This window comes from Elephantulus edwardii, unplaced genomic scaffold (genome assembly GCF_000299155.1).
Source record: "Elephantulus edwardii isolate Elephantulus edwardi_28Jun2011 unplaced genomic scaffold, EleEdw1.0 scaffold00003, whole genome shotgun sequence".
Lineage (NCBI taxonomy): Eukaryota > Metazoa > Chordata > Mammalia > Macroscelidea > Macroscelididae > Elephantulus > Elephantulus edwardii.
The window spans coordinates 10565654-10590392 of NW_006399753.1; the positions used below are offsets into that span (position 1 = coordinate 10565654).

At 43.6% G+C, this 24739-nt stretch overlaps 1 protein-coding gene across 2 annotated transcripts in view; it reads left to right on the forward strand.

Annotated features, from left to right (window-relative positions):
• Positions 1-24739, forward strand: part of ADCY8 (adenylate cyclase 8 (brain)) — a 225251-nt gene that overhangs the window by 142469 nt on the left and 58043 nt on the right. Inside the window, exons 8-9 of one of the 2 annotated variants that reach the window (XM_006879284.1) lie at positions 2868-3065; positions 19347-19447. In XM_006879284.1, the coding sequence (XP_006879346.1) occupies positions 2868-3065; positions 19347-19447 (299 nt within the window). The remainder of the gene's footprint in view (positions 1-2867; positions 3066-19346; positions 19448-24739) is intronic. The other variant, XM_006879285.1, reaches the window with a different exon arrangement.

A 24739-nucleotide genomic window follows, 5' to 3' on the forward strand; every position in this document is an offset into this window, starting at 1 on the left:
ATGGGCATTTTGATGACTCTTGCCCAGCTCTTAACTGTAATGTGATAGTCAAGACAAAAGAGAGAGAGATTTCCAAGGGCCTCTCTCTAGCTTGATCATGCGAAGAGCCATTTGAAATTGAAGAGGGGTGAGGGGGCTCTGAGAGGAGATTTGATTGGTCTTTGTTCTACATATGTAGCCAGTGGTTCCAGAGGCCTCTTGATGGACAGCTAGTACACAAAAAAACCCAGGAAACACCAACCTCTTTTCCTGGTTTCGCAAACACCAGCCCTCAGACCAATGTCTGTATCTGATGATGTTTCACCAGCCACATCAATATGAGAAAGAGAAGGGCAAAGTAGACTTGTTTGTTAAACTAATCTAGTGTAAAGAATGTTCTTTATTCTGAGATTATTGTTGTTGTTTTTGATTGCTGTCGAGTCTAGCACGACTCATAGTGACCCTATGAACAAAAGACCTAAAGCCTTTCGGTAACTATTGTTTATCAAAGTTCATAGAGTTTCCGAAGGCATGTTGTTTAGGAAGTGGATGTCACTCCTTATGCCCTTTTAAAAAAAAAAATCACCTTTCTTTTACAAAGTAATGGCATTAGATGGCTCTGCAGTCACTGCAGCCAGCCAATGCTGCAGACATTGGTCTTTGTAGAACTCGGTCCCAATAATGCTTTTCCCCATGCTCTTCTCTGTGAAATTAAAAATCTGAGTGACACTCAGGACTGTAGGGACTGAAAGAAGGTATGAATTCAGTTTAGCTCTAAGTATCTGGCAACTATTAGAAAACGAAAATCAGAAACAGATGAACCGATATCGGAGGGAATGCCATTGGCGGTGTTGGACCCAGCTCAGAGCACTGGCCGGGGGAGCATCGTGGCCGTGCCAAGCCAGAGTGGACGCCCCGACAAGGATAGCTCGAGTATCCTTTCCACTCCTGTCCGAAGTAGACTGGTCAAAGTGGTCCTTTTTCACGCTGTGCAGGAAGAATGTCCAGTGAGAAATTGCATGGGGAGCTCCTGGGCCACGTGACCCAAGCTCAGCCCTCTACTCTGCTAACATTTAATCTCAGAGGTCCCAAACCCTCTGGCCTCCATGGGTCCTGCTGGTGAGATCTGAGCTCACTGGTCCCTGCTTTTATCACTCGAATCCCTTTCTTACCACTCACGCTACAGTACCTTCCCTAACATCTGTTTTGTTCTCTGTGATGGCCTCTTTGGTCCTCAAAGCGGAAATTTAGTGCCCAAAGAGCATATTCTGGGTTGGGTTTTTTTCCCTCCTGTTGACACAGGCAGTTCTGTCCTGTCTCCTAGGACTGGAGATGAGGGTCTCAGTAAGGACTACCAGTGAAGAGGCCCTGCTCCAGGATTCTTGAGGGACCTCAAAATTAGGTTACATTGACTCTCTCAATGAAGTCACAAAGGAAGGGCCCTACAATATCAGAAGATTCCTTATGGAAAGAGCTTAATGGCTCTATAGAGGTCAAAGTCCCTGCCTCCCTTTCTGATCCTGGAGTCAGATGATCCATGTCTTCTTGCTAAGGAGACAGTGACCTTGAACTTGACCATTGAGCTCCTTGATGTGTAAGCAGGGAGACTTTCTAGTCTCCATCAGTCTTCAAATAATGCCTTTGGCTGATTCCATAACCACATCCTGACTAGCCTGTGCCCTTAACCTTGGCCATGCAGAAAACTGGGAGAATATGTTTCATCCTCATCTCCTCATAAGACAGCTCTGGTGGCCTAGTGGTAATAATCTGCCCTGCAATCCCAAAGGCACGCGGTACGAATCCACCAGCTACTCCACGAGAGAAGTATGGGCAGTCTCCCTCTGTGCAATTACTGCTCAGAAAACCAACTGCTGGAGGGTCAGCTGTGGGTCAGTTCCAAATCAATGACGCACAACTACCGCTACCTCCTCCTAAAGAAGTCTCGAGGATGGACTTTCTGGTCCCTGTTGTCCCTTCTCCTCCAGCCTTTCCTTTGTGCCAGGTTGTCTTACACTGGAGCTGGGGGAAAGCATTGCACTGGGCTAGAGCCAGCCAGGTGACCTCATCACTGGCAGCCGAAGCACCAGCTCTTTCCTTCCTGCCAGGCCCAGTGTGTCCTCATGAGCCAGAGCTGTTTCTGCCTCTGTGTAGCCATAGCCATGGACACCTGCAGTGGGAATGCTGTTCCCCAAATCCTGCTGTTTAGCCCTGGGGAATGGTGGAAGGCTGTGACTGCTTGCATTTTTTTGGCCCAAAGGAAATGACATACCTATATCTATATGGCCATATAGATATGGAGTGGCTCTATCTATAGGAGGAAAGCATATTTGTGCATAGAAAAATTTCACAATCCTTGTCAAGTTGAAATAGCAGAGCCTGGCACTTTGGGCTGCTGGTCCATGAGGGATGCTGCCACAGAGAATGCAAGCAGGGATCCCCCAGTCTCTCCCCTAAGAACACTTTTTAAAAAGAGAGAGGGATGTGGGATCCACTTGGTTGGAGATGATTGTTCTGTGGGCTTGTCAAATTAATTTTACTTTCAGTTATTTGTAGCTGTTGGCTTTCTCTCATACCAGGGATGGGCCTGGTTAGAGAAAGGACCTTCATTTCTCTTCTGAAGCCTACAGCTCTCCAAATATCTCAACCAAAGGAATTCAGTGCACCTACACAGAGGAAAGGGAAGTATCCCTCTCTTATTGTGCTATTTTTCCAGGTTGTATTTCTCCGAACGGATTGCTAACTGGTTCATTTCTGTAGGTTTCACTGAATATGACTGCATGGGATGCTATGACTATTTGCAATGCAACCTGATCTTAAAAACATTGCCTTTCTTTTTGAATCCAAGGGGACTAGCAGGTTTATTGTGTTTGCATGTGCTTTCCCCCTAGACTCTGGCTGCCCTAACAAGAAATTCAATAAATCTGCTTCCAAACCATCTTGCACAAGCTTTGCATGTCCAGTCTGGGCCTGAGGAAATTAACAAGAGAATAGAACATACCATCGACTTGCGGAGTGGCGATAAATTGAGAAGAGAGCATATCAAACCATTCTCACTGATGTTTAAAGACTCCAGCCTGGAGCACAAGGTAGAGCTGGGTCTCCAGAGTGCCTTTTCTTTCCTAAAGTCAATTGTTATAAATGTTCACGGGACCAGAAAGAGAGAGAGCCCAGGGGCTGTGGTTTTGGTCTGTCTGTGTGTCGTTTGTCTGTTCGGTTTGCTACTGTATTTTCTTTCTACCTTGAAAAATCATGAGTAGACTAAAGGCCATGGAAAGAGACCCCAATTAGAGAAGCAGAGTCTCAGCCTAGCCCTTTAAGGAAAAGATGATGGATAGAAAAAGTCCTTTAAGACAGTAAGTTTCAAATTAGCTTCTTCCAGGACTTTGAACTGATTCTTTCCAGTTCAACACCCTGCCAAGACATAACCTTTCCACTCCAGATAGAATGAATCATAACATGCTTGTTAACAAGATCCTCAGGTTATGATTTTTATGCATATGAATTGCCTGGATCTTGCTAATATGTGTTTTCTGATTCAGTATATCTTGGGTGGAAGTGGAAATTCTTAGCAGGGAGTCAAATTAGAGTGAACCAGTACAAAGGTTATGATTTGTTCCATGCTAAGAGTATTAAATTATATAATATTTTCTTTGAGGTAAATTCTCATTCATTGCACCTTTTGCAACGTGCTATCTTAGGACTCCCTAATAATTTCTGTAATCATTGTGTTGTCATCTCTCTCCTAAAGACCACATATTCTCCCAATTTTTCCATTTATCCACTGGCTCAGACCTTTGGTGGTCTAGAAATCACAGAGCTAGGATAAATTGTGGGTTCAGAAGCAAGTCTGAATCACAGCCCTGCCATTTCCTTGCTGTGTGACCTTGGATACGTGAGGTAATCTCTCTGAGCACCATTTCCTCAATAAAGATGTTAAACATCCCGTAGGTGGCCAGGAGAGTCTCCAGGACATGTTGACTGGGTTAGGCATTCTGAGTGGCAGCCATGATGGCTCTGATGCTGCTGCTGCCTTGGCCGCTCTGAATTGCGGAGGGGAGCGGGAAGGCAGAGTGCTCGCCCCTGTTCCTTTGGGCTGCAGGGATGAGAGTGACAGACCTTTCTCCACAGGTAGCAGGATGCACTCGGCATTCTCACGCCTCAGGCAAGAACAGCAGGGAGTTTGTGAGCAGATTCCAGGAGTCTGATCCAACCTTGAAAGTCAAGCTCCAGCAAGCCGTTTGTTGTGCGTTTGCTCAGCTGCCTCCTTGCTGCCAGGGGGATCCTGCTTTTCTTGGCGCCGGAAATTTAGAAAGTCACACTTGTGTGCACATGCGCCAGTCCCGCTGAACTTCTGTGATAACTCCCCAGAGCCTGCAAACCCCAGATCAGTACTTACGCCCACAACTTGCAATAGATTGGGACTGTATACAAAGAATACAGAAGAAAAAGAAGCCGTTTTGCCTTGCTTAACCCAAAACATAACACGAAAAAGATGGTTGCCATCCAGTTGATCCGATTCATGGAGACCCCATGTGTTTCCGTGTAGAAGTGCATCTCATCACTGAAACCTCACCTGTCTCCTGAGCGACCTCTGGTTGATTTGAACCACCAACCTCCAGTTAGTAGTTGAGCAGCACTAAACTGATGGAACTTAGAGAATCCAAAGAAATAGCAGGGAGGTTACTCACTTAAGGCTTATGTTGTTGTGATCCTCCAGTGGCTTTCAGAGGCAGTAAATCACACAGGAGGAGATTGTCTATCGTTCCCCATGGAGCAGCTGGTGGATTCGAACCATGTGCCTGTGACATTGCAGCTTGACTCCTTACCACACTAGACCACCAGAGCTCATAAGGGCTTCTGGTCAAATGAAATGCATTTCCTTTCCTAGATACAACATTGAAGGAGCTAGGAAAAGCAGGGCAGTTCTTACAAAAGAGTCTTTTCAATTAGCCTGTGTAGATAACCTGTGTCTAAAACTTTGCAAAATCCTTTCTTCATTCTCACTGTAGATATACTTGCTTCAGCAGTGATGCTCCTGTACACTGTAAATAATTCCTGGTGTGTGCGTTAGTGTCTGCATGTCATCTGCAGGCAGCTGGAGCAGGAATGGACCCAGAGAGGCATCCACAGCATGTCTGTGGTTGAGTTCTGTGACCAGGGAGCATCTTCCAGGAGCGGCAGAAGGCAGTGTCCTGGACGAACACATGGATCTGTCCACTGACCGTCTGCCGTGTGCCTGCCATGTTCCATGTGCTCCATGTGGCACGCACGTGCTGTGCGCACCACCTATCTTACACATTCTCTGCTCCAGAGAGTGTGCACACAGGACGTGAACCTGCATGTCCTATGAATGCCGTGGACCATGCTCACCATGTCAAGTGCACACAGTGTCCATGTGCACTGTGTGGCGTCCCTGTCATCCGTGCACCGCATCTGCCATGTGCACTGTGGACTGTGCATGTTGGCTACTGTGTGCAACATGCACTGGATACTGCATCGTGTGGATTCCTAGTTAACAAAGGTGATGGAGCGCATCAGAAAATGGTCATTCCCCCTCGGTCCCAGAAATCTGTCTCATGAATTCTATCTCTGAGAACCCCCTGTTGAGCAGAAAGGTACTAATAAATAGCATTGGCGAGGTATTTATTACATACCAGCATCATCCTAGAGTGCTCACACAAATTACCCACCACAATATGAAATAGATGCCACCAGCACCCTTATCTGGTAGTAGTGACATTCGTGGTGGAGAAATGATTGCATGGCCACCTGAAGTCACACAGTGAGAAGAAGAGTGGAGATTTGAGATCCTGTAATCCCTTCCCCTGCAGTAGACTCCAACAACTCATTTGCATTAAGTTGAAACTGATTCATATTGAGTTTTTAAAGACAGAAAATCACAGGAGAGTAGATTTCACATCTTTATCCCATGGAGGAGCTGTTGGATTCGAACCACATCTATTTGGGTTGGCAAAACAACTATCTATCCACTAGGCCCCCAGAGCTCCCATCTTTTCTGTAGAGTAGCTCGAGAGAGAACTCAGTATCTAAGGAACATGAAATTCTATTGCCCCCTGGTGACTAGCTGAAGCAATCATAACCCTTCGGGAAGCACTTCAGTGCAATCCTATAGTTTGGAGGGAATGAGTGTTTGTGTGTGTGTAAAAACATACAGGGCAGAGGATACACTGTTCACCAAATTGTACATACACAATTCAGTGACGAGCTGACGTCCTTCAAATTGTGTACACTATTCTCTGTATTCTTTTTCCAAATTAGTCCACTATCATTAACATAAAACCCTTGACCTGTAAGCTTCTTATCTAACCTTTCAAGAGTCATTGGGCCCCCACATCGATAAATCTTTGAGAGAGCTTTAAGGTGCCATTTATGGGAAGATGCATTCTGATTTTGAAGGTATCAAATTGGGAAAATGAACATTTTTTTAATTGGTAAATCATTTAGACTCCAAAGTATTTAATATTTAGATGTAAAAGTTTTTCTCATTCCACCACTCTACCGTGTTTTCTGGGAGGAAATTCACATCATAAAAGCAAGTTTTCTGAAGGGAAATGTAGTCATATAAGCAGCGAAGAGGTCCTTGCTGGTTTTCTAGGGAAACCAAGGCTCGGTTCTGTAGGCTGTTGCTGTGTGCCCATCGAGTCGGGACCGATTCATAGCTAACCTTACAGCAGGTTTTCAGAGGCAGTTAATCTCATGAAAGGAGATTGCCCAGCACATCTGTGAAGAAGGGAATGTTGATGGACTTTCCACCCTTATTAGTGAATTTAAAGAACAGAATAAACTGACCCCTTTGTGTTTGTTCTGGCGCGCAGCATCCCTGCAGGACAGAGTAGAACTTCCTGCATGGTTGCAAAGCTAGCACTCTTGAAGGAACTGGCTGCCTCTGCTTTCTCCTGCAGCGTGGCTGGTGGGTTAGGATCACCAAACGGAGTCAAATTTGAGTCACCTCTGACTAAAATTAGTCAGTAAAATGAAACTGATTCCGTACCGTCCTCCTGGTCCTTGCTGCATGGGGACCTGTTGTTACAGCCAGTGTATCTCATTGAGGGCTGTCTCTGTTTTTGTCGACTCTCCACTTTTCTAATAATGAGGTTGTTGATCAAGGACTGACCTTCCCATTAATGTGCCTGAAGTGCATGAAACAATGTCTCACCATCCTCAGTTCTGTCTGTACTTCTTTGAAGGCAGATATGTTCATTCTCCCAGAAGTCCATAATATACACCAGCATTTACCTGCACCAGAATTCAGGGGCATCGATTCTTTTACCATCTTCTGTATTTGTTGTCTTGTGACTGTGAAGTGACTGAAAATACCATAGTTTGAATCACGTGCACCGTGTCGTCCGCATAGCAGCAGCATCACTTTGTAGCATCATAAGGGGGTCTTTTGCAGCAGGCGCAGTTTGATTCCTTGGGTAGTTGTGGATGCCTGGGAAATGGGGTTTAGGATGTCCAACATGTATTTTTGAGGGGACAGTCTAATCCATCAACATTTCATGATATAACTAGTTCTTTGTAGCAGACTATATCACATTCCTCACTCAGGAATAAGCCCTGAAGCGTCTTCTCATTACAAAGGACTCATTTGTGAAATAATTTTCAGCATACTCTTCCACTGTGTGGTATAATCATTGCGTGTTTAACTGGTAACTGATGCCCTCATTTCACGTATCCTTTTTTGGTTCTAGTCTGTTTTTCTCTTATCAATTATACATAGCACTAAACCCGGATTGTCATAGTTCAGTCATATTTCCACGCTTAATTACTTCCTTAGGATAAAGCCCTAAAAGTGGGCAAATGAGGATACACGTGGTTAAATACCTGCTCTCCTTTCTGAAGCTGTCGTCAGGAGTTAAGCAGGGATACTGTTGGTCTGCGAACCGAAAGGTGAGTCTAATCCTTCAGTCCATCCTCAGGACAAAGATGTAGCAACCCCTTCTGATCACAGCCTTGGAAGCCGGAATGAGGCTTTCTTCTTGCTGCTGTCGGGTCCTCATGAGTCAGAACCAATTGACAGTAGTGGGTTTGGGTTTCTGAACTTGGTTCGTTTGTATGTGTTATGCTACTCTCAGTGGCAGTGTTAAGAGTATCCCTTTCTATTCACTTTCCAGTCCAGTTTACTGACTTTTTAAGAATTGCCAATTTGATAAGACACAAACCACGTGTTTCCATACATTTTCTTTTTAAGGTTACTTTTGAGATTAAATGTCCTTCCATGTATATTTTGGGCTTTATATTTCTCCCATTGTGATGTGTCCATTCGTCATAATGGTCCATCTTGTATTGTGCTGCTCACAGTGGTCTTTATTGATTTGCGGATATTCTTTATATAGGACGGAACTTAACTCATTGTGGCATCATTTTTCTCTAAACTTTCCTTCACTGGTTGTGCTTACAAGATGTGTTTCTAGATCCCTGGTTCTCATTTCTCTCCTAGTCAGGTTCCAAATCCAGGTTATAATGAAGAAGACAAGAAATTATTTCTAAATGTTTCCAGGCCAGAGAAGCCAACTCAAAATTTTTAGTGCTTTGTTGTTGTTGTTGTTATTATGTGCCATCGAGTATGAACCATCGCTGATCCCCCAGCCTGTTTTCAGAGGCAATAAATCACATGGGAAGAGAAAGTGTAACAACTTAGGAATACTTGAAATGAGCTCATTAATGTCCTGAGTCACCAAAGTGAAGCCATCACCTCTGAATGGGAAAGCTTCTTCATCTTAAAGAAAGATTAGGTTCTATCTAACATATACTTCAAAGGTAATTGACTATTTAGACCTTTGATGTAGGTATTTTGGTGGAGTGAGTATTAAAAGCAAACCATATCAGTGAAGAATTTGTTCAGAATTCTTTCTTTTTTTGGTGCTGAGGTCTTCACTGATGAACTGAGAAATGATTTCTTGAAAGAAACTCCTCCTTTTTTTCACGGTGTCAAAATCTCTAGTGTAAGAATTCTTTTTATGTTTGACTGTCCTAGGCTGGCAGTTGCAGGAGGGAACTGTGGTGAGAGTGCAGATTCCTACCTGCCTTCCGCCTCTGGGACACTGGTCTTCAGGTGGTAATGCATTGTGAAGAGCAATCTAAAAGTCTTTTGCCCTGGACTATAAGGTACTCTCTGTCCTTGGTCACACATGGAGGGTGGACTGGTCACTTACCCTCATCAGAGGTCAGATTACAGCGGCCAGGTCAATATGACTTTAGGCAAGCCTAGTGAAAATGTTTCCATTTACCCAACGTGGCCCCTGGAACTCAAGTTCTGAGATGAATCCTTGATCATTTTTTTTAATCCTTGATTCAAATCTCACTTTCCAGACAGAACTGACCACAAGGACAGTTGTTTAACACTGACTGGCATTTGGTAGAAACTCTTGTTACTTTTTCATCACTCACCTGGACTCTCTCATTCATTATAAAGACCTCATTTAGCTCCTTATACAGAAACATTTTTATCTCAGTTAAAAGACTTGATTGCTACACAGATGTGACTTGAATTCAGTTCCTATCAGCTCCTGGCCAGGCAACACAGGACAAAACACTGAGTTCCATCGAGATCATAGGTGATCATCAGACAGCCCTTTATGAGTTTTGTGACAATTTGTTGTTGTTAGATGCCATTCGGTCAACTCTTGCTTTTACTATGGAATGAAATTCCCTCAAAATCTCCAGTAAGATTAAGGCCATTGTCACAGTCACCGTGTCAATCCACTTCATCAAGGGTTTCCCTCTCCTTCGCTTACCCTCTACTTTTCCAAGCCCTGTGTCTTTTTCAAGAACAGGCCCCTCCTAATAACATGCTTAAAATATGTGAGAGACTATATGTGACCATCTTTGTTTCCAAGCAACCCTTTGTTGGTTTATTTTGGGGTTTTTAATGAATTATTTTTAATGTATTTTTTACAGTATATTCTTTCCTTTTCGTTTTTGCCCCATTCACACTCCTCTCCCAGTTCATTTTTCTCTTTGAAAAGAAAAAAAAATTTTCATTGTTATACAATCCCCCCAAGTCCACAGACCACTTTACTATGCATTTCTTTTTTCTGTAATCTTGTCATGAAAAAAATACCTAATCCTATATTCCTTTTAAACAGTTGTCTCCCTCATCCGTTTCAATGCAATATACATTATTTATCCCTTCTTAGATTCCCCCAACCCTGATGTCAGTCCCATTTTATAACAGTGGCACTATGTAGTATTTGTCCTTTTGTGACTGAGATCTTTCACTCAACATAATGTCCTCCAGAGTCACTCATTTTGTATATTTCATGAGTTTCTTGTTTTTCAATGTAGCATAGTATTCCATTATGCGAATATACCACAGCTTCTCTATCCATTCATTTGTTGATGGGCACGTAGGTTGTCTCCAACTCTTTGCTATTGTGGACAAAGCAGCAATAAACATGGGTGTGCATATATCTACTTGGGTGACAGCTATGGTTTCTTTAGGGTATATTCCCAGTAGTGGAATTGCTGGATCAAATGGTATCTCTATTTGCAACTTTCTGAGAAAGCGCCACACCACCTTCCATAGTGGTCGCACCATTTTACACTCCCACCAACAGTGAATAAGGGTCCCAGTTTCTCCACAACCTCACCAGCATTTGCTGTTTGCTGGTCTGTTAAATTTTAGTATTCTTACTGGGGTTAAGATGATAGTTCATAGTTGTTTCAATTTGCATCTCTTTTAGAGCTAGGGATGTTGAACACTTCTTGTGTTTGTTGCCAACTGAATGTCTTCTTTGGAGAAGTGTCTGGTTACATCCTGTGCCCACTTTTCAATTGGATTGTTTACCTTTATCTTGTTGTGGTGCTCAAGTATTTTATAAATTCTGTATGTAAATCTCTTACCAGACATGTCATTGCCAAACACTTTTTCCCAGTCTGTGGCTTCCCTTTTTACCCTGTTGGAGACATTTTTAGATGTGCAAAGGGATTTGATTCTTAGAAGGTCCCATTCATCTATTTTATCCTCTCCTGGTTGTAAATTTTTCAGGATGCTTGGAAGACTGTTTATGTTGTGGATTAGGATTTCTAGAGTTCTTCCAAGCTTTTCTGTAATGAAGTTTGTAGTCCTTGACTTTAGTCCTAGGTCCTTGATCCACTTTGAGTTGGTTTTTGTGTATGAAGTGAGGTGTGGATCTTGCTTGAGTTTTTTACAGATAGTTTTCAAATTTTTCCAACACCATTTGTTAAAAAGGCTGTCGTTTCCCCACTTAACTGATTTCATCTCCTTGTCAGAAATCAGTTTGCCATAGTTAGATGGGCTGATTTCTGGATTCTCAGTTCTATTGCATTGATTTATGTGTCTGTCATTGTACCAGTACCACACTGTCTTGACCATCACAGTAGTGTAGTAGGATTTGAGATCAGTGAGTGAGATGCCTCCTACCTTGTTTCTCTTTTTAAGGAGTGCTTTGTTTACTCGGGGCCTCTTTCCATTCCAGATGAAATTGGAGATTGTCTTTTGTTCTCACCAAGGAGCACTTTGGTTGTACTTCTTCAAAGACAGATTTGTTTTTCTTGCGGTATCTTAGCATGATATTTTCAATATCCTTCACCAACACTCATCCTTCTGTCTTCCTTATTCATTATTCAACTTACATATGCATGTGAAGCAATTGAACGTGCCATAGCATATATCAGGCACACCTTAGTCTTTAAACTGCCATCCTTGCCCTTTGGCACTTTAAAGAAGTTCTTGGCTGGATCTCTGGTGGCCTAGTGGCAAGAAGCTGTGCTACAGTCCATAAGACACACAGTTCGAATCTAACAGATGCTCTGCTGGAGGAGGCGGGCACTCTCCTCCTGTGTAGGTGGATCTGATTCGACGTTACACAACAAAATTTTAAAAAAAAGAAGGAGGAGGAGGAGTTCTTAGCAAAAGATTTGCCCATTCATCATATGATTTCTTGGCTGCTACTTGCCAAACTTAGGTATCTAAACTCTCATTTAAGATAAATTTCACCCTTCTTTCTCTTTTAAAGAAGCTGCTTCAGGAAAAAATAGGAGGAAGAGCAAGTTTTCATGTGTCTTGTGGCCCAGGATCTAGGGTCTCATTCTGTACCCAGAACGCCCAGGGGACAGTTTTCTCACTGATGTCCCTGATAGTGGATGTATGCACAGGAAGCAGCTACCTGGACCGCTGAAAATGGTGTCCAGTACATCACCATCACTCACTGGTCTTCTCATTAAATAATGTGTTGTTGCCAGTTCCCTAATGTCACCATCATCCAAATAAGGTCTTTTCCATGTCTGATGCTGCACCAGGGCCATGGCTTGCCTTCTGTGAGAATGAGTCGGCCAAGAGATCTCTTGAAAGAGCTGCTCTTCAGCTGATCTTCAACGGGATTTCTGGGAGGTCCACTAGCTCAGCTCGGGGTTTTCGCTCTGCTCATCCTGTGCCCCTCAGCCAGGCCTATGCTGAGGGGAGGTACGAAGACAGAAAGACAAGGCCCCTCTCCCCCAGGAATTGCTCTCTGACTTGTGACCTTCTCATCTTAAAAATGGTCTTAAAAAATGGTCTTGATAATAGCCACCTCACAAGATTGTTGTGCTGATGAATCAATACACATCTATAATAATTAGGAAGTGCCTCAGAGGGTATCATTACTTGCACCTGAGATAATAATGTCTCAGGGGAACTTTTTTGTTTTAGTGGGGTTTTTTATATTTTTATTTTATGTTGGTTTGCTTACAGAGTTCATATGCATTGTGTTTCTCACACTATCCTTCCTTCATAATGTATAAAATTAGTCACCATTGAACTATGTCTATCATTATCTTGTCTTTGCAGATGCGCAGAGGAGCTTTTTTTTTTAAAAAAAAGGAGCTAACTTTTGTTGAGCAAAAATGAAATCTTCATCATTCTGTCTCCTCTATTTCTTCCACATCTGGAAAAATTCTATTACCTTCATATTATGATATGTGTTAAAGGTGTAATCAGTGGGGCTAGCCAGAGGAGTGGACTAGTTACGGGTGACACCACGTCATTTCTTGCTGTTGTTGTTGTGATTGTTTTGGCTGTTGGGTGTCATCGAATCACTTCTGCCTCACGGGAAACCTGTGTACAACAAGTGAATCTCTGCCCAGCCCCGGGCCGTGCTCAGTCACAGCTGCGTTCCAGCCCACTTTTTTTTTTTTCATCACTGTATCAGTGCATCTCTTTGAGAGTCTTCCTCTTATTCTCCTGACTCTACTTTATCCAGTTTGAAGCCCTTCTCTAATAGAAGGAGTGAAGCTTGTCCTTCTTAACCACATGGCCAAAGATTCACTATCCTTCCTCTCCGGTGCACTCAAGGTGGAAGAAAGAAAAATTAAAACCATCAACATTTCTCTCGCCTCTCACCTCCACTCCATGGCTATCTAGGACCCAGAACTCTGACAGATTATAATCGATTAATACAAAGAGAACTGTGTCACTATAGCTACTGTGTGGAAAAATAAAGATGTAACAAGTAAGTACACTAAACACCTTCTCTTCTAGGTCACAGCAGACAGGAATAGCAAAACTTGAAACACCCTGTATGCAGAAAGCTAGCCACCCATCAAGAAGTTAGTTCTCTAGCAAATCCTGTCTGATTCTGTCAGTTTTACTGACTTAGTTTTGAGAACAGGCACCACCTCCCAAAAAGCCCAAGGCACCTCAGACAAAACTGAAGAGTGTCCTCATGTTCCACACTTAAATCAATGAGGTGTGGCCTGTTTTTCTATTAATAATAGTCATAACTCTCTTAAGCAGTGCTTTCTCTGAACCAGCATCTATGCTGAATGTTTGAAAACACTCATTTCATGTTCCTTTACCTTTGTAAGCTGCAGTGGACTTTGGTCAAGTTCCATCGGTTCTGATCTCCATTCAGAATTCCTCTCTATTTTCTAGACAATTAAAAAAAAAAATCAACCCTAAACGTAAGCTTAAAAAATGTCAGGTAAAAAGCCATGTGCCACAAACTGGAGTGTTTCTTCTTTTATTCCCATAAACTCCTGTTGAAGTGATAATGACTGGGCAAAGATGCTTTATTGTTTAAGAGAGGAATTTGGGGATGCAAGGCAGGTAAGGCAGTTGAAGAAACTTGATTATGTTGAAACACTGGCACTAGATCCAGCTTTAACTGGGTTCTGAGGTGAGGGAAGAGATACTTTCTGGAGGAAAGAGGTAAGACGCTGCGCTGCAGTCCTGAAGGCACAAGGGAGAAGGGTGAGCAGTCTCCTCTCATGTGATTTACCGCCTCTGAAAACCCACCACAGGCTCGGCTATGAGTCAGTTCTGACTTGATGGCTCGCAACAACAAACAACATTTCATCTGTATGCACACAGGCAGGGTCATGAAAACAGCCAAAAGGGCTCAGGTGTTCTTCATTTTCCAGTACTTCCTGGTCATTCTCAGAAACTTATTTTTACTTTTTTTTAAAAAAAATTATTTATTCTTGCAGAATCCAGTTACTGCTATAAAAAATTGAATAAGCCAAACCCCCTGCCATCAAGGTGATACCAAGTCATAGTGGTGCTCTGCCGGGTTCCAGGGCCGAGGGTCATTGGGAGCGGACTTGTCTCACCCTTCTCCTGACCAATGGCTAGTGGATTTGAACCACAAACCTTTCAGTTAGCAGCCTGACAGAGATTGCCCTGTGCCACCAGGGCTCCTTAGTAAAGCACAAAGTGTTGTAAGTATTTCAGCCAGCTCTTTCTAAAGGTTAGAGGATACCATTCTAGAAAGCAGGCTACATGCGTCAAGGGAATAAATATTATAGTAAAATCTAGGCACTTGGCAGGTATAATTTCATCTTTCCAACAACCCTGCCAAGATGCAAGCCTTTGCCGTAGAGTCAGTTCCAACTCATGTAGATCCGACATGGAGCTCTGCTGGCCTAGTGCTAAGGGGCTGCACTGTCAACCTAAGGGTAGGTGGTTCGAATCCACTAGCTGCTCTGCAGGAGAAAGATGGACAATCCTCCCCCAAGCACTTACTGCCTCTGAAAACCTGCTGGAGGGTCAGCTGTGGATTGGATCTGACTCCAAGGTACACAACCACAACAACAACCCCACAGGACAAGGTGTAACTGCCATGTAGGGCTTCCAAAGCTCTGATCTAGGATGCAGACCACATCTTTTTGCTGAAGAGCAGTTAGTGGGTTCAAACTGCAACCTTCTGGTTGGCAGCGTCAGTGCATAACCACTGTTCCTCCAGAACTCCTACCAGATGAGATAAGCACTATTATTATTTCTCTTTTATATAAGAGGAAATGGAGGCATAGAAGAAAGCTTAGCAAATTTATCCAAGGTTACAAGTGGGGGAGCTGGCATCCAAGTTCAGGTTCCTTCTCTGGAGAGTTGACCGTGCTCACTGCTCACTGCTGAGATTACAGGATAAACAGGGCCAAGTGAGGACAGAAGCCGAGACAGTGAGTCTCAGCAGGAGAAGGAAGGAGCCAACGTGTGACGTAATAGAGCCAGGAGCAGCGTGTTCGGGTCCTCACAACTTAAGAGGAAGTGAAATGAATCACCACTCAAGTCCCAGACCAATTAGGAATTTTCTTTTCCAAGAGTTATTCTCCTGGCATTTTCAGAATAACAACACAGTCCACCCTGAAGCCCAGTTTTTTATGCATGATTGACGTCACCTTGAAAATCATCATCAGGTTCCTCTTTGGCCTGTGCGAAGTATCCACATTCAAACATAAGAAAGAAGAGAATCGGTCAGCATTGTAAAGCATCTCTCCATTTCAGATTGTTTTTTAAGAGTAGGTTTAAAACTTGGCTTTGCCCATCATCAAACCTTAATCATGTGGAGGCAGTGCTTAGGGTCTTCTTACGACATTTCACTGTCCAGTGTACTGTTGTTGTGGACCGTCGAGTCAGAACTGACCATAGCTGACCGTCCAGATGGTTTTCTTATTGTTTTGTTGTTGTGTGCTGTTGAGTAGGAACCGACTCATAGCTGACCCTCTAGCAGTTTTTTAGAGGCACTTAATTGCCCATCCTTCTCCCGTGGAGCAGCTGGTGGTTTTGAACTGTGTGCTTTCGGGATTGCAGCACAATTTCTTACCACTAGGCCACCAGAGCAATTCAATTTACTAGTAGAAGAAAAGTAAAAAACATAAAGAAAGGCTTATACAGCTTTAGTCAGGACAAATGATGATAAATATATAATGATAAATACAAATGATGATAAATATATAATCTGTTTTTAAAGTCATCAAGAGAAACATGAAGGAAGTGAGATCCAGAGTTTCAGGCTTGGGATCTGTAGGAAAGGCCATTTCCCAATGAGAACTGGCCAACAAGCAGCTCTCTGCATAATAATGAACTCCCAGGCACTGAGAGTATTCAGTGAATAAAGAAGATTGAAGATTTGATGCATTTGAATTGTTGGCAAGGAGAATTGTGTTGGCAAAGAATGTTGACACCACCAGGGAGAGGAATGAACAAATCCAGCTTAGCAGACATCCAGCCGGAGGGCTCCTGCACCATGCATGGCTAACTAGGGGGCCAGTGAGAAAGACCTCCGTGGCTGCAGCCGTGGGCTCGTGTATGAGGACAGTTGTGAGGACGGTGCCGGCCAGGTCAGTGCGGTGCTTCACGCTGTTGTACACAGAGTTGCTATGAGCGAGAATGAACGCAGCAGCCCCTACCAGCAACAGGAATGGGAGAGTTCAAACTGGGGGTGTTTGGATCCTATGACACTCTGCTTTAGCTCATTCAAAAGGACCTCACTTCCCTGGATAAAAACAAGGCGGTCCCTTTCTTTGATTAGACATCAGGGATGGGTGCACAAGGATCCCCAGGTGGAGAAGGTGATGATGGCTCCTCAAGCCTCTAAAATACTGTGATGACATCACTCGTGGTGATACTGACGATGAAGAAATGAAAGGAGAGAGACGGGGCACCCAGAAAAAGTACTACTGGGTGGTTTATTTTATTAACTTTAATGAACATTTACAGAGATTTTAGATTTCCACTCATTCATTGTTGCACTTTTCTCCCAGCTCCGCCCCCCCCAACCCCAGTTCGCTCCTCTCTTCGAAAAGCAAAACTCCTTCATTGGTGCACAATTTCCCCTGCCGCCCCGCCCCGAGGGCACTCCACTATGCAACCTTCATTCTGGACTCTTGTGATAACCATAATACCCTATCATATATTGCTTTTAAACTGTTCTCTCCCTCATCCGTTTCAGTGCGGTATACATACCACTGTTTTTAATATCCCATGGCCAAATCTCCATAGCGAAGGTCTCTGGGAAATTAATCAGCCAATCAGTGAAGAATAATTACGTCTCAAGCACTTACTTATTTTTAAAAATGCCCAGATACTCCTTTTTCTCTGCACTGGTCAGCTGCTTTGTGGCTAATTCACTTATTTACAAGCTGGTATTTGTGAATCTCTCCAACTCTGCCTTGTTCTTCAGCAGCACAGTAAGTGACTAGTAGTAACATGGATTTTCAGGGTGTTTTCAAGAGTGAGGATGGTTTGTAGTGATTCTTCAGGGACACGGCCCTGGTTTCCCTCTGGGCACTAAGCAGGGAATCAGCAAACAGGTCTCTACCTCCTACCAATAATACTAGTAATTTCCACTGCCATTAAGTTGATGCTGGCTCAGTGAAGTTACCTGCCTCGCCTTTCTCATGCAGAATGGCTTGTGGATTCAAACTCTCAACCTTTTGATTGGCTTGGTGGTGAAGCTCCACCCAAACCCTATACCAAAGCTACTGTTGAGTTCGGTGAAACTCACAGGGACCTTTGATAAGGTGTCTGAGGCTGTCAGTCTATACGGGAGAAGACTGCCTATTTTTCTTCAGGAAGCTGCTGGTGTATTTGAACCTCTGACCTTTTGGTTAGCAGTGAAACACTGTGCCACCGGGACTCCTTTAAAAGAGGCCTCAAAGTCCTACATGGGCCTGCATAAGCAGTGAATGAGCAGAATCTGAGCAGCTTTATGCTTCCCTGTGGAGGTCCCAAGTGACAGGAAGCCGTCAGAGATTAGACACAACACAGAGCCCGAACTCTAGTCGGAGATCCAGGCCAAGCATGTCACTATGAACACCACTCCAGCAAACCCTGCTTTTTGTTAGTGTCCATAGGAGTCCAAGATGCTAGGAAAGTTCGTTAAATAGCTTCCTGTCTAAAGTGGAAGGCTTGGTTGTGTAGTGAGTAAAATCCTGGGTTACTGACTCAAAGTTCAAATCCACCAGCTGCTCCTTGGGAGAAAGATAGGCAAACTCCCCCTGCAAAGATGCACCGCCCCGGAAACTCGACTGTGTGTCACTACGTGTCAGGATCAACTCCATAGCCAGTGGGGCTTTTAGTAAAGTAACTCTGGGAAATTCCAGTTAGGGAGGACAAAATTCCCAACTGTGTGCAGGCACCGTTCTCCTAAAGCTGAAATTAGCTTCCTGTTTAAGAAAAGAAAGAAAAAGAACATTCTCCGCAAGCTGTGTGATTTAAGGCACGCACTAAAGTTCTCTGACATTAGAGATCAAAGGAGGAACTTGGCATAGGCTCACATCAAGGCTGCTGTCGGTTTTAAAACCGTTTCTTTTTCTGAAAGAAGTGAGTTACTCCTTAGTTCAGTGACTTCCATGGCAATTCCAAAAAACTAGCTGGAGTAGGGCAAGTATATATTCCGTGCTGAGCTTCCAGAAGTTTTTAAGGCTTTTTTTTAAGGTGGGTTTTTTTTTGGGGGGGGGGTTGTTGTTGGGTTTTTTTAGTTTTTAAGTGAAGTTATTGAGTACTCCGAGTGATCAATATAAAATTACTGCCATTCCCAGCAGGGCCACTAACATAACCAAAGGGTGGCATGGGGGTCTGACCGTCTTTGTTTCTTGCATTTGCTGGCCTGCTCCAGGCTCATTTCTGTTCTAAGATGCCGTGACTTAATTTTCCTATCTTATTTTCATAGAAGGCTTAACATTATGCCACCCCGTAACACATTTCACTGAGTTTCCAAACCCAGCAAATAAAGCAGGATTCTGAAATGACTTAAGTTTACTCATGAAGAGGGTCCGTGTGAATTTTGCTGTGCTGCGTCTGTGGATGTGTGTGTCTGTTTCGTTGAAATTATGTGTGTACTTGAGAGAGAGAGAGAGAGGATGGGGCTGGGATATACTTAGGCTTCCCTGCAAGCCCTCTACTGAGGATGGGATTCCTCCCCTAACTTTCACCAGAAGGCTGGAGGGAGGGATGGAGATGATGTTCTGAGAGATGTTTATTAAGAAACGACTCCTCTTCCTTTTAGAAATAAAGAAGTGTCTGTTTCTTCTTGCTGCTTCTCCCCAACAAATGCTGCTCAGATACAACTCTCGCCAAAGCCAGCCTCTGCTGTGAAGTAATTCGCTCTCCTTGTTTTTCCTTCCAGTATTCTCAAATGAGGGATGAAGTATTCAAGTCGAACTTGATCTGTGCGTTTATCGTGCTGCTTTTCATCACAGCAATCCAAAGTTTGCTTCCTTCTTCCAGGTAAATACAGAGGGACTGAACTGACAGGTGCAATGTCTTTGTGAACTCTGACCTCTTCCCTAGTGCCAACCAGCTGACTTTTCCAGGGAATAGAATTTTAAATAACTGGACCAAGAGTTCACACAAAAATGTTTGAAGATGTTGGTATGGACTTCGGCTGTTTTCCTCTGTATAACGGTGACACTGTCCAGGTGGGGGTCTTTCTTGCCACCCTTAAAGAAAACAAATGCCAAAAGAATGGCCCTCTTTTATTGGGCACTGCAACCGCCTTAATCACCTTTAATGTGTTCCTTTTTTTTTTCCTTTTGTTTATTATCTCCCAGTTGTGCGTCGGTACAGCATCATACATTCCAAGTCAGCAAGGCTGACTCTCTAATAATAATGCCAGCGATTCCTATGTGCCAGCTGTTGTCTCAAATACCAACAGCTAATCTTGATATTCTCATGATAACACTGAGGGCTAGGTAATATTTTTATCCCCACTCTTCTCATGATAACCCTGAGGGATAGGGAGTATTTTTATCCCCTCTCACAAGAGGAGAAAACTGAGGCTTAGGGATAGCAAATAATTTGCACAGTGTCTCAGACCCGGAAAAGGTTAAAAGTCTGGATACAGAACCTCTCCTACAATAGACACATTTATTAGACACATTTAGGCTGCAGATGCCAGAGGCAGGACTTGACCCTAATTCTGCACTAATTATTGGCTTTTCTCTCTCCCCTTCATTCTAGGTACTCAGTCTTTTCTCAGTTAAATACCCTTCTTCTTCTTACCGTGATATTTCTCCTACAAATAACTGAGAAAAATAATACCAACAATATTTGTTAAGTGTCTAAAATGTGCAAAGCATCATATACCAGGTGTGGTCTCCAGCTTCTAACAGATAGTTTAGTGAGAGAAAGAGACATTCAATATTACAGCCAGTAATGAATATTTATTGTATGCCAAGGAAATGCACAATTCTTTGCATGATTGTTTCAGCAAAGCCTCAGAAAACCCCAAGAAGTGAGGCATCATTCTAAATCTGTGTTGGAGATAATAGGAGTTACTCAACATGGTATAACTCTCTAATGACTCCATTAGGACTTGAACCAAGAGACAGAGTCTGTGTTTTTAATTATTTAATCGCATTGTTCCACAATCAGTGACTCTTTCTGACTGAGTGGATCAAGGGAAAATTTGCAGAAAAGGTGTTATTTTGAACTTAACAACATGTAGGAGAAAGATTTTATAGAAGAGTACTCCCAGCTTGGAAAACAGCACTGGAAAAGGCAGGAGCAGGTAGAAGGCATGGTGTTTGTAGAGCAGTAAGTAATTAGAGTAAGGACTCGGGCAGAGATATAGTGAGGAAAAGGATGGAGCTGCCAGAAGTTCAAGGTCCAGACTGTGATCTTGAGGAATCTAGATTTGATCCTGGATCCCTGAGGATTTTTAAGGGAGGCTGTGCATTGATGAAGGAGAGATACTAAGATCACTAACACTCGGAGAATAGCCAGGCTTGAGTCTATTTGTATTACCAAGGCATATTAAGGAGCCCTGGAGATCTAATGGGTAAGAGGTTGTGCTGCCAACCCAACAGCAGGCAGTTCGAGTCCACCACCATAGGAGAAAGATGGACAATCACCTTTTCTATGATTTATAGCCCCTGACAACCCACTGGAGGGTCAGCTGTGAGTTGGTTCTGACTGATAGCGATGACATTTTGAATTTCATGTTGTTGTTGTATGCTGTCGAGTCACAACTGACTCAGCACGTTTTCAGAGGCATCTGGGCAGGTGGCGGCAGCAGCATCTGAACAACTAGACAGTGATACCAAAAAAGCTTGTGAACTTTATGACAGAAAAAAATTATTGATGTTGTTGTTGTTGTTGTTGCTGTCATTTCTAATGTGGTAGCCCCATGAATTCTCAAATGTAAGTGGGTGGGGGCAGTTCACCAGGACAGAATATGCATTCATCTCCTGATTCAGGCAGTGGCCTTTTCAGTCACTTGTAATGTATGTGAGAGCTGGACAGTGAATGAGGATGACAGCAGAAGAATTGATGCCTTTGAATTGTGGTGTTGGAAAATAGTACTGAATGTTTCACGAACTGTCAAAAGCAAACAGATATGTCTTAGAGAAGGTGCAGCCAGAGTGCTCCTCGGTGGTGAAGGATGGTGAAGCCTCATCTCACATATTCTGGGCATGTTGTCAGGATGGGCTATTCCTTGGGAAGGGACACCATGATTGGAAAGGTGGACGGTCAGCACGAGAGGACCCTCAACAAGATGGATTGACACAGTGACTGCAGCAATAGGCTCAAGTATGTCAGAAATTATGTGGCTGACACAGGAAGGACAGGGTTCAGATCTGTTGTTAGAGAGTCACTATGAATTGTACTCAACCCAACAGCAACTAACAACAAATATACATAAAGCGTACACCGAAAAAGGTCTGTTCTGGGTCATATACCACAACTTATCACATGGACTAGAACTAGAATCAGTAATAAATATATCAGAGAAAACCCCACAATTACCTGAAAAAAAAAATAACAACCCATTTCTAAATACTTCATAGGGCTAAGAAATTTCAAGAGAAATTTTTAAATATTTTTAATGAAAAGAAAACTGATTGGAATTGGTAGGATATGAAGACAGCAGTCCTTAGAAATTTGAAAACAATAACAAGAGATTTTAAAATCTAGGCTTCTTCCTCAGGAAATACTAGAAATAGAATGTTCCAGAGGTGAGGGGTTTATAAGTCTTGTTAAGTAATTGTGGCTGATTGGCAAAGGAAAAGTCATTGGCAAATTCTCATCAAGAGTGTAAAGTGATAGGATTTGTGTTGGAAGGGGCCCACTGGCATGGATGTTGCACTAGGATGACACCTCCAAAAATCTAGGAAGGAAAAAAGAGCAGGTAGTAGTGACAGGTAGACAAGAGAGGAAGTATCTGTAGGTATTTAGGGCAGCGAAAAAGGGAAGAGACTTGGATAATCCTGAGGGTCTGATACTGCCATTGGGTGGAAAAGGGGTCCCTCCCTACAGGAACCCCAAACCACGACTGCTGGAGGTTATGACCACGATGGAGCCAGCCACTGACTCCATGGTTTCTAGGCTTGTGGAGGGAGTACCTGGAGCCTCCCTTGGCAGCCAGTGGGGTAGATTCTGTGGCTCTGGGGTTCCAGCAGAAACCAGTAACTGAACCACAGCCAGTGGCCTGCTCTCACCTGCTTAGTGGAGAGAAACAGGTCCAAGTGAGCTGCCCAGCTGGTCCCACATGTTGTGGGAGTTGAGTGGCCGTTGGGCCTGAGACCCGGCAGAGCCTGTCTTTGATGTGTGGCCTCCTCCTCTCCACCTCATTTTGTTCCTAATTCTTTGTGACTGAGCAGATGGTAGGTGCAGCTTTTCTGTCATGGTGCTTTTAGCATGTGAGCACTCTCCATTCATGGGGCCGCAGCTAATTCCCAGCCTTCTCAGCAGAAGCCAGCAGCCTCTGACACAGAAAGATGGTGCCAGCCTAGTATGCACCTCTCATTTCCACACGCACACAGGTGTTCTTCTCTCAAAAGAGTAAACTGAGGAAAGATGAAAAACAAATAACACATTTAGGGCGATGTATGGAAGTCTGCACACATAAAAGAGGATGAGAGAAGAAAAGAACGTAGAGTGGAAGGAGGAAGAGAGGGAAAGTGAGAAGAGGATTAAGCAAGGGAAGAGAAGGGAAGCACTTGGTCACCTGAACCAACCTAGCCACTCACGAGCCTCAGTTTCCGCATCTGTAAAATGGGGATAATGATGGTTGCTATAAAGATTGTATAAACCAGGTCCCTCCCCTTGGTTTTCCGGGACTTTTTTGTAAATGGTGATTCCCATCCCTTTTTTGAGCCACCATATTTTCATCTGTTGAAAGAACTGAGAATACCTACTTCTTAGTTGCTAATTGGATTTACGTATTGGACTTAGCAGCTGCTTGCAAACTCTGAAATGCCGTCCAGGTGTCCTCTCACAGTGTCATACACATTTCTGTTTCTTATTTCTTCATAAGCTGCTCGTGAGTGGTCCGTTCCTCCCCATTGTTCTCTGCCTTCCCAGGAAAACTCAAACCATCATGTCAGCCCAGAGCCCGTTCGAAAGCCAGATTGCAGAGAGCGGTTAGAACCCAATGTCCAAATGATTTGGATGGAACTGTTTGCAAATCCCTAGTCATTCTTCTTTGAGACTTGGCACAGAAAGGAAAGATTTGCCCGCCCTTTATGTGACCAAAAGCAAATCCAGAGCCTCTGGACACCCAAGCAGCTCCAAAATTAGATAAAAATGACAATTGGATGTTATCATGTTTGTCTGTGTGTGGAAATAAATGGATTTGGACAAGCTGCTGCTGCTGCGATTTTCAGAGGAATGCTATGTGCAACTCCAGTTCCTTACTTGGAAAGCTTGTCTTATAATTAATGCTTTGGCCAGAGATCTTCCAAATGCCTCTGGTTTCCTAAGTTATCTCACTGTGAATAGAGAAAGGAACGCAACGTGCTTATTAAATAGTAAGCGTTGTATTACATTACGCCTCTATTTGGTCTCAGAAACCAAAGCCAAACCCTCTGTCTTTGAGTTGATTTTGACTGTGGCAAACCCCTCCGTTGAGTTTTTGAGCTGTCAGTCTTTACAGGAGGAAGCATCTGTCTTTCTCCCACAGAGCAGTTGCTGGATTCAAACCGCTGGCCTTTCACTTAGTGTGCCAGTGCATAACACACTGTGTTACTAGAGCTAGACTTTTAAAAATCCCACTTGTACAGAAGAGTTCATTTCTGTGCCCACCGTGAGCGTTGCAGAGCTGCCAGAGTCAATAGCTTTGACCCCCTTCATTTGTTTCAGCAAAGCCAGATGAAATGCTGATTGCTCAGACCTGTGCCAGGACCCAGGTGGTCTTACAGACAAAGGCTCCCACTGCAACCCTTAGCGTCTCACGTGCCACCCCTCAGGAGTGCACACAAATGCTCAACAGCTAAATGCATCAACAGCAGCGTGCAGCTTTATGCATTTCCAAGCAACTGTCTAATCAGCCCATGCAAATCTGTGGTAACAGCTGGAATATCTAATGTCCCTGGAGCCAAGAGACCCTGTGGAGCTTCCTGTTCATCCATCTTTAATCTCTGTCTGTGCCCAGCCCCCACCCCCCACTCGGACACCTGTGTGTGATTTTACTGTTAGAATGCTATCGAAGGTGTGTGGAAGGCACACGTATGCAGACATATACACACACAGTTCCAGAAGAATGAGGCCCACCTAAGATTATGCTTAGGATCAGGGTTG